The sequence below is a fragment of the Phaethon lepturus genome, unplaced genomic scaffold (assembly GCF_000687285.1).
Source record: "Phaethon lepturus isolate BGI_N335 unplaced genomic scaffold, ASM68728v1 scaffold6560, whole genome shotgun sequence".
In the NCBI taxonomy this organism is placed as follows: domain Eukaryota; kingdom Metazoa; phylum Chordata; class Aves; order Phaethontiformes; family Phaethontidae; genus Phaethon; species Phaethon lepturus.
Window position 1 is genome coordinate 39682 of NW_010513934.1, and position 11110 is coordinate 50791.

At 39.9% G+C, this 11110-nt stretch overlaps 1 protein-coding gene across 1 annotated transcript in view; it reads left to right on the forward strand.

Moving 5' to 3' along the window:
• SENP6 (SUMO1/sentrin specific peptidase 6) overlaps positions 1-11110 on the forward strand; it is a gene marked incomplete at its 5' end in the record, with an annotated part of 51956 nt that overhangs the window by 19655 nt on the left and 21191 nt on the right. The window contains 2 exons of the mRNA XM_010291375.1: positions 6115-6185; positions 7755-7900. Coding sequence (XP_010289677.1) covers positions 6115-6185; positions 7755-7900 — 217 coding nt within the window. The remainder of the gene's footprint in view (positions 1-6114; positions 6186-7754; positions 7901-11110) is intronic.

Sequence of the window (11110 nt, forward strand, 5' to 3'; positions counted from 1 at the left end):
ACCACGGTAAGATGATTTAGGCAGGAGCTGCTAAATTTAGTCTTAATCATTACCATCATGATAGGTGCAGCTTCAACTCCTGACTTTCTGGCCCAATTAGGGCTACTGACCTGTGTACTAAAACCCCAACTCCCTGTGCTCCTGCTTCTTTCTTTCAGCCTTTGACTTTTGTACTCTGCTTTTCCTGTAAGACACACTGAAGGTAAATCTCACCTCAGCAGCTTGGTGCTTCTTATTTGACATGCTTTACTCTGTTTTTGTGTAATGATGTAGAAACCAACAACCTGCCTGCAGTGGTATACCTCCAAGTAACAGTATAGAGAGGCAGAATAAGGAAACGCTGAATAAGGCAGCCTTTCAAAGAGCCAGGCTGTGCGTTAAACACAGCTCTTATGTGAGCCTACACCTCAACAAAGTTAGGAGTTGGTGCAGCCTTGCACATACATGGTATTTTTGATGTGGCTCATACCAGATTGTGGGTAGTTTTGAAAGCTCTGATCATCACTGTATCCAGAATTCCCAAATCCAGATGTTTCTTTACATTTGTTCCTTTCTGTCATAGCCAGAAATTGTCCCTGTCCCTGCCCTCCTACCATTCCCCCCCACTCCCACTGCCCTTTTTTTTCCCCTAAAAAAGAAATTCTAATATGAAAATTTCACTTTGACTGGAGGGTGTCAGAGATGCCTGTCTATCAGCCCAGGTGGCGATAGCAAGGTCCAATTCCATCAGCAAAGGAATATGGCAGTCATCTTGTGTGTGTGCTGAAAATGCTGAATCAGTGACACCATTCTGTTTGGGCAAAACATGTTTAGTCAAGAATTATATACCATTTAGCACTTAAGATGTGTCAAAAATTCAGGACCCTCCACAGTCCAGACTACCTCAGTATTTTTACCATGTCAGTTGCAAGAAGAGCCTGATCTTTCTTGGTCTTGTAATTAATGTTTTGCTGTTTCATGCTTTACTCCGTCTTGAGGTTGCTTTTGTCAAATAGTGGTCTACCTCCCTCATATTTAAAGGTATTAAAATCAAAACTGCTTATAATTGAGATAAATGAGATGCCTAAAATTATTTAGTCTCTGAGCATGGAGCCTTGTTCTTCAAGCAAAATATAAATCTTACAAGAAATGCTTTTAGGAAACCTAACAGGCAAAAAAAAAAGTGTATTTTTTTATATTTGCTAGGATGGCATGAACAGCAATCAATATTGTATTTCTTGTTTTTGCTGTTAGACACAATATGTAGGTAGTCTTGCATCTTGATCTGTTTAGCTGTTTGATTCCTCATTTATTTCTTTTGAAATGAGAGACTATTAGTTTAATTTAGGATTTAAGAGCATGAAAGCATTTGTTTTTAAGTATGTTACATTTTTTTAATCTTGTATAAGATTTTTTTTTTTCTTTTCTGAGCAGTCCTATTAAAGATAGGTGTCATGTTCAAATTAAAAAAACTACTATAGTTTCTACTCTGTTTCTGGACTCACAATTAAACCGCTCAGTGTACTAAGTACTTTACTGGAGAAGGTATCAATGGATCTGCAGCTGTTCAAATGGTAAACATCGTGCTGAGGGGCTTCATTTTGTCATCTGTAAAAACTTTGTGGTCGTGGGCTCTGCCTTTTTGTTTGTTTGTGGGTTTTTCAGGAAAGGAAACTAGTAGGAGGGACTTAAAATTGCTGACCTCTTGTGAGAGGGCTGTTACTGTCTCCAGGAAAGTATTTTTTTCAGATGAAATCTACAATTGCATAGTATCTAAAAGTGTCTTTGCTTTTTGTTTCTAACTCAAAGCAACTTCACACCTGACCTTGAATTGCTAACCAAGTAAAACTGTGTTGGAAAGCCTCAGTTGACATGGAGCTGTTTTTCGTAACTTAGGTTTAGGTGTTAATTGTGAGCATATGAGTAGAACTCTTATATTGTGGGAGAAGAAAGATACTAATTTTATGCTAGCCTTTGAGTATTCTTGGCCATTTAGTAAGTATCAATATGAGTCTATCCTGATAACACGAAATTCAGACAACGATAAATAATCATAGAATAGTTTGGGTTGGAAGGGACCTTCAAAGGTCATGTAGTACAACACCCCTGCAATAAGCAGGGACTACTTCAACTCGATGAGGTTGCTCAGAGCCCCGTCAAACCTGACCTGGAATGCTTCCAGGGATGGGGCATCTACCACCTCTCTAGGCAACCAGTTCCACTGTTTCACTACCCTCCTAGTGAAAAATTTCTGCATTATATCTAGTCTCTTTTAGTTTAAAATCATTACCCCTTGTCTTATCCTGATGGGGCCTGATAAAAAGTCTGTCCCAACTTTCTTATAAGCCCCCTTGAAGTATTGGAAGGCTGCAATAAGGTCTCCCCTGAGCCTGTTCTTCTCCAGGCTCAACAACCCCAATTCTCTCAGCCTGTCCTCACAGGAGAGGTGTTCCATCCCTCTGATCATTTTTGTGTCGCTCCCTCTGGACCCGCTCCAAGAGGTCCATGTCTTTCCTGTGCTGAGAGCTCCAGAGCTGGACACAGGACTCCAGGTGGGGTCTCACCAGAGCACAGTAGAGGGGCAGAATCACCTCCCTCGACCTGCTGGACGCACTTCTTTTGATGCAGCCCAGGGTGTGGTTGGCCTTCTAGGCTGTGAGCGCACATTGCTGGCTCATGTCCAACTTTTCATGCACCAGCACCCCTAAGTCCTTCTCAGCAGGGCTGCTCTGCATCCCTTCATCCCCCAGCCTGTACTGGGGGATGTACTTCTCAAATATCATGGAGAGTGGCTTGGCAACTACATAAGCCCGTTCCCTCAAGACTCTGCAATGCATCTCATCAGGTCCCTTAGACTTCTGCATGTTCAGGTTCCTCAGGTGGTCTCCAACCTGTTCTTTTGGGACTTTGTGGGAGGGACTGGTCTTCCAGTCCCCATCTTGCAGTCCATCCACTTGAGAGGTATGGGAAGAGAGACTGCCAGTGAAGATTGAGGCAAAGAAGTCATTGAGTAAGTCAGCCTTCTTCTCATCTCTTGTTACCAGTCTGTCAGTCTTGCTCATCAGAGGAGGTATGCTTTCTTTGGCCTTCCTCTTCTGGCTGACAGACCTGTAGAAGCCCTTGTTATTGTTCTTTGCAACCCTTGCCGAGTTCACCTCCAGCCATGCCTTGGCCTTCCTTATGCCATCTCTACACAACCGGGGAGCGTCCCTGTACTCATCCCACGATACCTGTCCCTGCTTCCACTGCCTGTTCATTTCCTTCTTGCCCTTCAGTTTGCCCATTAGGTCTCAGCTATGCTGGTCTCCTGCCTTCCTTTCTTGATTTCTTACACCTGAGTATTGAGAGCTCTTGTGTTCTGTTAAGCGTGTCTTTAAAGATCTGCCAGCTCTGTTCTGCTCCCTTGTCCCTGAGGGCAGTTTCCCAGGGGGTCCTATTGACTTAACTCCGGGAAGATCTGTAAGTTTGCTTTCCTGAAATTCAGGGTCCTGACTTTACTCTTTGCCTGCCCCATATCCCTCAGGACTGCAAACTCCACCACTTCATGATTAGTGCAGGCTACCTCCAATCCTGATGTCAATTAGCTCACTTGTGTTGGTGACCAGCAGGTCCAGTATCTTATCTCCTCTGGTAGGGCTTTCTATTACCTGGCTTAAGAAGTCATCCTCCATGCACTCCAGGAGTCTCCTGGATTGCCTGCGGCTTGCCATGCTATCAGATGTTGGTGTGGTTGAAGTCCCCCAGCAGGATGAAAGCCTGCGAACATGATGCCTCCTGTGGCTGGAGAAGGCTTCGCCAAGAGTCCCCTTGGTTGGATGGTCTGTAGTAGAGACCAGCCACAAGGTTCCCTGTATTGCCTTGGTCCCTGATTCTTACCCATAAGCTTTTGACCTGCTCATGGCTATTCTTCAGAGACAGTTCTTTGCGCTCTCTCCATTTCATGATGTAGAGAACAACGCCTCCACCCTTCCTTCCTCACCTGTCCCTTCTGAATAGCCTGTAGCCATCCATAGCTGCATTCCAGTCATGGGATTTGTCCCACTAAGTTTTGGTGGCAACTAGGTCATAGCTTTCAAGCAGTACGGTATCTTCTAGCTCCTCCTGTTTGTTGCCTGTGCTGTGTGCATTGGTGTAGAGGCACTTCAGCTGGGCTGTCAGCTGTGTTACCCACGTAAAGGAACCTCCTTTATTTCCTCTGAGGTCTTTCTCTGCTGCAGCAGGCTCAGGTCGCCTCGCTAGCTCCCTGTCCCTCTAACCTTGGTGTGTCATCCCACAGCTTGTCATGGGTGAGCCTGATACTATCCTTCTCCCACTTTGAGTTCTAGTTTAAAGCTCTGTCAATAAGCCCTGCCAGCTGTGTAAGGCCTTTGACACAGTCCCCTACAACATCCTTCTCTCTAAATTGGAGAGATCTAGATTTGATGGGTGGACAAAGAATTGACTGGATGGTCGCATCCAATTTCTCATGATGTAATGATTAGTTTGAGTTCTGCCTTATATTTCCACCAATTCTGCCTTTAATGTAATCCTTTGTGATGTGGATTTTTAAAGAAAGTGTTCAAAAAAATCATACACTTAATTTATGTACAAATTAAATGTCAATTATAAACAAATTCATGTCGACTTTCTGATCTTGTTTCAGCTTGTGTGTGTGCGGTGGCATTAAAAAAATTTTGGGGGCGAGCAGGATTGTTTCAGAGACGCATATGGCACAATCAGTAACAAATAAACTACTTAATCTGTCATCAGTGACGTGCTTGTGGGCACTCATGGTAAAGTACTGTGACAGCTCCACACTCTGTTGCAATCCAGCCATGCTTGTTTCTCAGGTGATTTTGCTGCCCGAGTTTTCCTTCACGCTGCAGCCCCTCAACACAACAAAGCATGTTTGTGTTTAGTAGTGGACTAGTACATTTAGAAGACTAAATTTGTAAGAAGTGTTCCAAAGGGCACTGTACATTAATCTTGTTCCAGAGATGTTCGTTAATAATAACATATGGGAAATGCTTGAGAAATATTACCTAGAAATGCAGAAAACTCAAAGGTTTTGTAATTTCATACATTAGGAAATGTTGTGCTGAAAGAAATAAAAATTCATGCGTAGCACTGATGCCTGCTTCAGCCAAATTTTTTGTCAGATGGGTCCCCAGAATTTAGCTGTTAGTTTATGATGTTACTGCCTACAGCCCGCTTGCTGTTGATTAATGTCCTTGTAATCAGAGATAGCAGTGTGTGACCTGGGATGTGTGTGACCCATTTGCAGCCCAGTACACTGGCTTGTGAATAAAAACAGTTTCTGCTGAAGTTGTTGGCAAGGCGTCCTGTGTTTCAGGTGCGTGCCATCTTCTGTTGTAACAGGAACGGTAATCTACAGCTGCAGAGCAGGATAAGACAGCTGAGAAAGAGAACTGCCACAGACAGTAACTGGGATGCAGTGAGCTTCAGGAATCTTAATTTGGTAGTAGCATGATTTGACATGCTTGTGTGTAAGCTGAAAATATCTTTCAGGAGACTCAAAAAACCTTACTATAATGCTTCATATTGCATTAATTGGCACCAAAAATTGTGATATGTATATTATGCAAATTATACCAACAAAAGTTTTATTGTCCACTAATTTGTCTATACTATTATATTTTAAAAACAAATATATAAGGAACTATGTCTTCTCCTGTCTTGTTCCTTTTATTTTCTGGCCACAACAATTTTTGATATCAGGTCTCTTGCCTCTGTGTGCATCTTCTGTTCCTGTGGAACTTGTGGAATCTACTTTAATATTAAAAGAATACTTGTTTCTGGTTTTGGATTTTAAAAGTATTGTTCTTGTACCTCATGAATGAGAAGGAGGAGATGCCAGCTTCAGTCTTTCAAGACGTTGGTCTGAAAGTGAGAGATTCCTGAACTATTGATTACTATCAAAGGGGATTTAGATCAGAAGCACTTCAGAGATCTTTACTGTAGCTGTTCCTAGCATTCTGATAATATTTTTTAAGTGTACAAATAGCATGTAATAGGATAAATTATTTATTCGTAGCTTTCAGATACATTTCAGGTTTATTTTGTTCATGTGTAATTGTGGCTAAAGTATAATGGTGTCTGTCAAAAGAACAACCATATATTTAATTTATTTTCCAGAAAAGAATACCCCCCTCAGCTTCAGAAGGTAGAAGCAGACCACATTAGGTTACCACGGTCTCAAGGAGTGGGTAAGTTATGTTTGAAGTTATCATTTCTTTTAAGCAGGATAATTTTTGAATTCCTGCTTTGGGCGGGTGTGTTGCCAAACCTTGTGTAACCTTTAGTATATCTGTTTATATCCTTATATCATGATATTGTAGATTTATACAAGTTTGTGCATGAATGGAGGATTTTGCTCTTTTTGACAGATTTCTGCAACCTGTTCAGTCATGTTACAATTAATTTTAAATTAGGCTTTAGTTATTTTAAGAACAACTGAAATTGGGAACATTTAGAATCATAGAGCTGTTGAGTTGGAACAGATCTCTGGAGACCATCTAGTCCAAGCCCAAGCCCCTAGCTTGTTCTTGAATTATTGACAAGGAACTTCTGTAGCCCTGTTAGTATGTGCAATATGTGACATGGTAAATAACACTTGGTATGAAGTTTATTCAGGAACTGAGGTCATGAGTAGAAGAGCTAGCATGAGCACTGCCCTGTAGCTCAGCTGAAACCTGCTCTTATATTATTGGTTTTGGGGCCATTGATGGGGATGCAAGAAAGACAATATAATTTACTTTGAGGTGTGGAAATTGTGAAATTTGAAAAGAAAAATCACTGTGTGTGAGCTTTGTCAGTACAGATACAGTCTGTAAGCCTGCTGTTCAGCTACTTAGCCATCTACACTGGCCAGCTATTCTGCTGTGCTTTCTGAGGTTAATGTTAAAGTAGAACTTCATCAATTCTACACAAAAGTAGGTTGACTTAGAAAAAACCCACTTAATATTATTTCTTTTTTGAAAACAATTCATTCTTTAGTTTTGAGATGTCTTAGTAGGCTGTTTCCGAATATGTATACATACATATCAGTATGTATTTTGAAAAAGTGTTCCTATCTGTTAAAAAAAATACAGACTTAAAAAAGTTCCAGTGTGGAGACTGCAATCAAACTAGGGAGTGTGAGTAGCCCTTTAACATTAAAATTAATTAAGGCACTCTTGTACAATATATTGCACTTCTTAAAAGAAAATCTGACTCTGTACATTGTTAGTTTAAGTAGATTATGGATTTCTTTGTTCCTGTACTTTTCTAGTATTTAAATGAATGCCCCAATATAAAACAGGATATGGCAGTATAGTTCAATGTACTGCTGAGTCTTGTGTTGAAGTAATAAATCATAATTACATGGAACATTTCCAGTTATTCTAAATGCATTCACCAGCAGTCTTTTAGTGAAAATTACCATCAGCGTAAGCTAGCAGATCCCCTCCACTTTCAGCAGCAGACGCTCTATTCTAGTTGTAGCGAAGTTAGTATAGATTTTCATGTCCAAAGCCTCCTCCAAAGATATTAAGCTGCAAATTGTCACTGAGAGACACTGAAAGTTTTAATAAAAGAACATTTTGAAAGTTACTTTAGGGAATTTTTTCTTATACGTACAACGAATCATGAGACACTTGAAGCAGTGTAGTTGGGTGTTTAAAAAAGTGTCTATGTTTAATTCAAGTTAGTATATGTGAAGAAATAAGTTGATAATAATTTTAACGGCATATGAGTAGACATTTCTTAATAGCATTTTTGCATTTTTTCCCTTCTAGACAGTATAATGGAAAACACAGAAGAGTCAGAATCAGAATCAGAATCTGAAATTAAGAGAAAGGTGCAACAGAAACGTCACTCCAATTCATATCAATCTGACTTGACTCTATCTTCTGCTACAAAAAAGTGCTTAACCCAGTTAAAGGTGGGTTAGATTTTAAAAACGTGAACTTCTGTTTAACTTCAAAAGTTGATGCATATTTTAAAAACAGGCATTCAGTTGTAAAATAAGTTGATGATCTAAAAACCCACAGAGTTGGGAGAAAGATTTATATAATTAAATTTAAAAAGAAGTTACAATGATAGACATGTTTAAGTGTTAATATTGATACTAGCTATAAAATATTTATTTTCTGATTTGAACAAAGGGATGCTACACTGGAAAGCAAAAGAACCTGTGCTTAAATTGACTGGCTGATTGATAAACCAGAAACTGATAATTTTGGTTTGCTGTCTGTGAAATAGAGGAACTATTTTACTCTCTGACAGAATTATTGTTTTTTTTTTTAAAGTGTCATGGTTTTCTGTACCCATTGTGACAACAAAAACAGAGGTACTGCAAAGATGCAAGTACTTCTTACTAAGTTGCTCTCCTTCTCCGTGAAACTAGCACAAGTATCCAAATGGCATTTTCTGGTCTAGATGCAGCCAACCAGGATGTTTTCTCTGTAATTTCTCTGAATATCAAATTTAAGATATTTTGGAAATTCCTGTAAGGCTCCATATTACATACCATCTTTCCAGGTTACTACAGAAGATTCATAATGCCCACATACAGGTCACACTGTATGACTACAAAGCAAAACTTCCTATAAGGAGATCTTGGTTAAAAACAAAACAAAAAAAAGTAGATTTGTGATTATTATATAATCAGTTTGTGTTTGCTTCTGTGTATTAGAAAGTAAGGCAGACTGTATTTCTTTGTTAGGATGAAACACTTGGTACCACTCTTATACATTTGCATTATATATTTAGTTTATTCAATATGATGTCACTTGGAAATTTTAATAGCTGAGTTTTTGATCTATGTATGATAGCTTTTATAGATCATATCTATATAGATAAGTAATGAAGTAACAAAAGAGTTTAAAACAAAACAGGAGACATTACAGTTCTGTGGGGTTTGTTTTAATCATTACATTGATAACTTTGTTTGTGTTTCTTTAAAGAAGTAAAATATTTTTTGCTTATGTCCTGTCAGGTAAGGGACAAAGGCAGAAAACCATCTTCTAGATTGAAATGGTCATTAAAGAAAACAACTTAAAAATAAATAGAATCTTGTAACTATCTTGATAAAACAATTTTCAGTCTGAAGATCTAACAAATGTCATCTTTTAATACACAGAGTTTCTTCCTTACAAATTACATGAATTAACATGAGAGGAAGGAGAGCAGCCTCATCATTTGTGTCTGGATTGTGATCTTTGTAGGCCATTTGCAGTAACTCCTAGCTCTAGTTGACTCTGTATACATGTAGAAGCAAGGTGTGCTTTCTGCATATTCATCCCTATTACAAATCCATGGTACTGACTTCCAGAACTAATTCCTGCACGGTATACATGTGGAAAGTGAGGACTGGAGCTACATGTAGAAGCATCAGCAGCTCAGTGTCCTTGAGCCAGGTTGCATGTAGCTGACCACTTTGCTAAAACAAGCTGTTCTCTGTCTCCCTGGTAAAAAAAGTGTCAGACTCGATTATGTTGTTCCAGAGGTGTGACTTCATTTCCAAAGCCATCAGATAGATTGCACTTGTAAACAGCATTTAATAATTACATGTGGTACTTCTTCCCTATGTATAGCTGTTGTGGTTTAACCACAGCCAGCAACCAAGCACCGCACAGCTGCTTGCTCACTCCCCTCCACAGTGGGATGTGGGAGAGAATCAGAAGAGTGTGAGTGAGAAAACTCGTGGGGTGAGATACAGACAGTTTAATGGGTAAAGCAAAAGCCGCGCACGCAAGCAAAGCAAAACAAGGAATCCATTCACCACTTCCCATCGGCAGGCAGGTGTTCAGCCATCTCCAGGGAAGCAGGGCTCCATCACGTGTAACCGTTACCTGGGAAGATAAACACCATCACTCCGAGTGTCTCTCTCTCCCTTCTTCTTCCCTCCCTCAGCTTTATATATTGAGCACATATGGTATGGAATATCCCTTTGGCCAGCCTGGGTCAGCTGTCCTGGCTGTGTCCCCTCCCAGCTCCCCGTGCACCCCCAGCCTTCTCTCTGGCAGGCCAGCATTGAAAACCTGGACAGTCCTTGACTGCTTAGCAATAACTAAAAACATCAGTATATTATCAATATTAATTTCACTCCAAATCCAAAACACAGCCTCATACTAGCTTCTGTGAAGAAAAAACTATCCCAGCTGAAACCAGGACAGTATCTTAGAAATAGCTGTAAATTTGAGAAGACCCGACAGTCATGAATGGAAACCAGTTACTTTTTCTCAGACAAAAGAGCTGAGTGCCTGTGATAAAACTGTCAAGCAGTAAGCTTAAAAAAGGTGAAACTGCCATATTTTTCACACCATGTATTACGAGATTTCAAAAAAGGGTCAGTGAAATTTGAGATGAACCTTTACTCCAATCCCATAGGATAGTTACGATCCTGTAAGACTCTGTAGTTTGTGGATAGACTTTCTGGATATAGAACAGATCTTCCTGCAACTGAATTCAGTAGCACAACTCTTGGTTTTATTTTCTATTTTTAATGGGTTAAGAGGTTTAATGGTTTTGCTATGGCATGTGTAGCCGTAGCAATTGTTAAATTGCAGAAACTTTGTAAAAATAATACATTTTCCTTGTATGCATTTTGTCTTTACGTTGGGGTTTTTTTTTAATTATTGAAGATCCCTCACCTGAGGAAGTCCTCTTCATTGGAAAGGTGTGGGGGGTACAAATTGTGTTTTGAAAATAGCTGGTTAGAAAATAGTTTCAAACAGGTGTTGGTGGGATGTACGTATTTATTATCTTCAGTAGTTCACAGTATAGTGGTTATGTCATTCGCGCTTAGCACTCCAGGAGATGATAACATACATTAAATTCCAGTTCTGGAGGTGTCCTGTATTCAAATTAGTATACATTCAGTGGCTTATGTGTTAATATTGAATCCTTTTAAGACAAAGTTCTGCACTTGTGATACATAATTAAGTGGGACCTAGTACATGAGAGAGAAACAAAACATCTCTCTGTCTTTGTAGCAATAGGATTTATTTTCCCTTATAGCTTCTGCTTTCCTCTTGAAAGTTTGGGGAACTCCTTTTCCTCAACTCCTGTTTTTGCTTTCTCTTTTTCTCTCTCGCTGCCGCCTCTTTCTCTTGGCCTCCCCCCCCCCCCCCCCCTACCCACCCCCCCT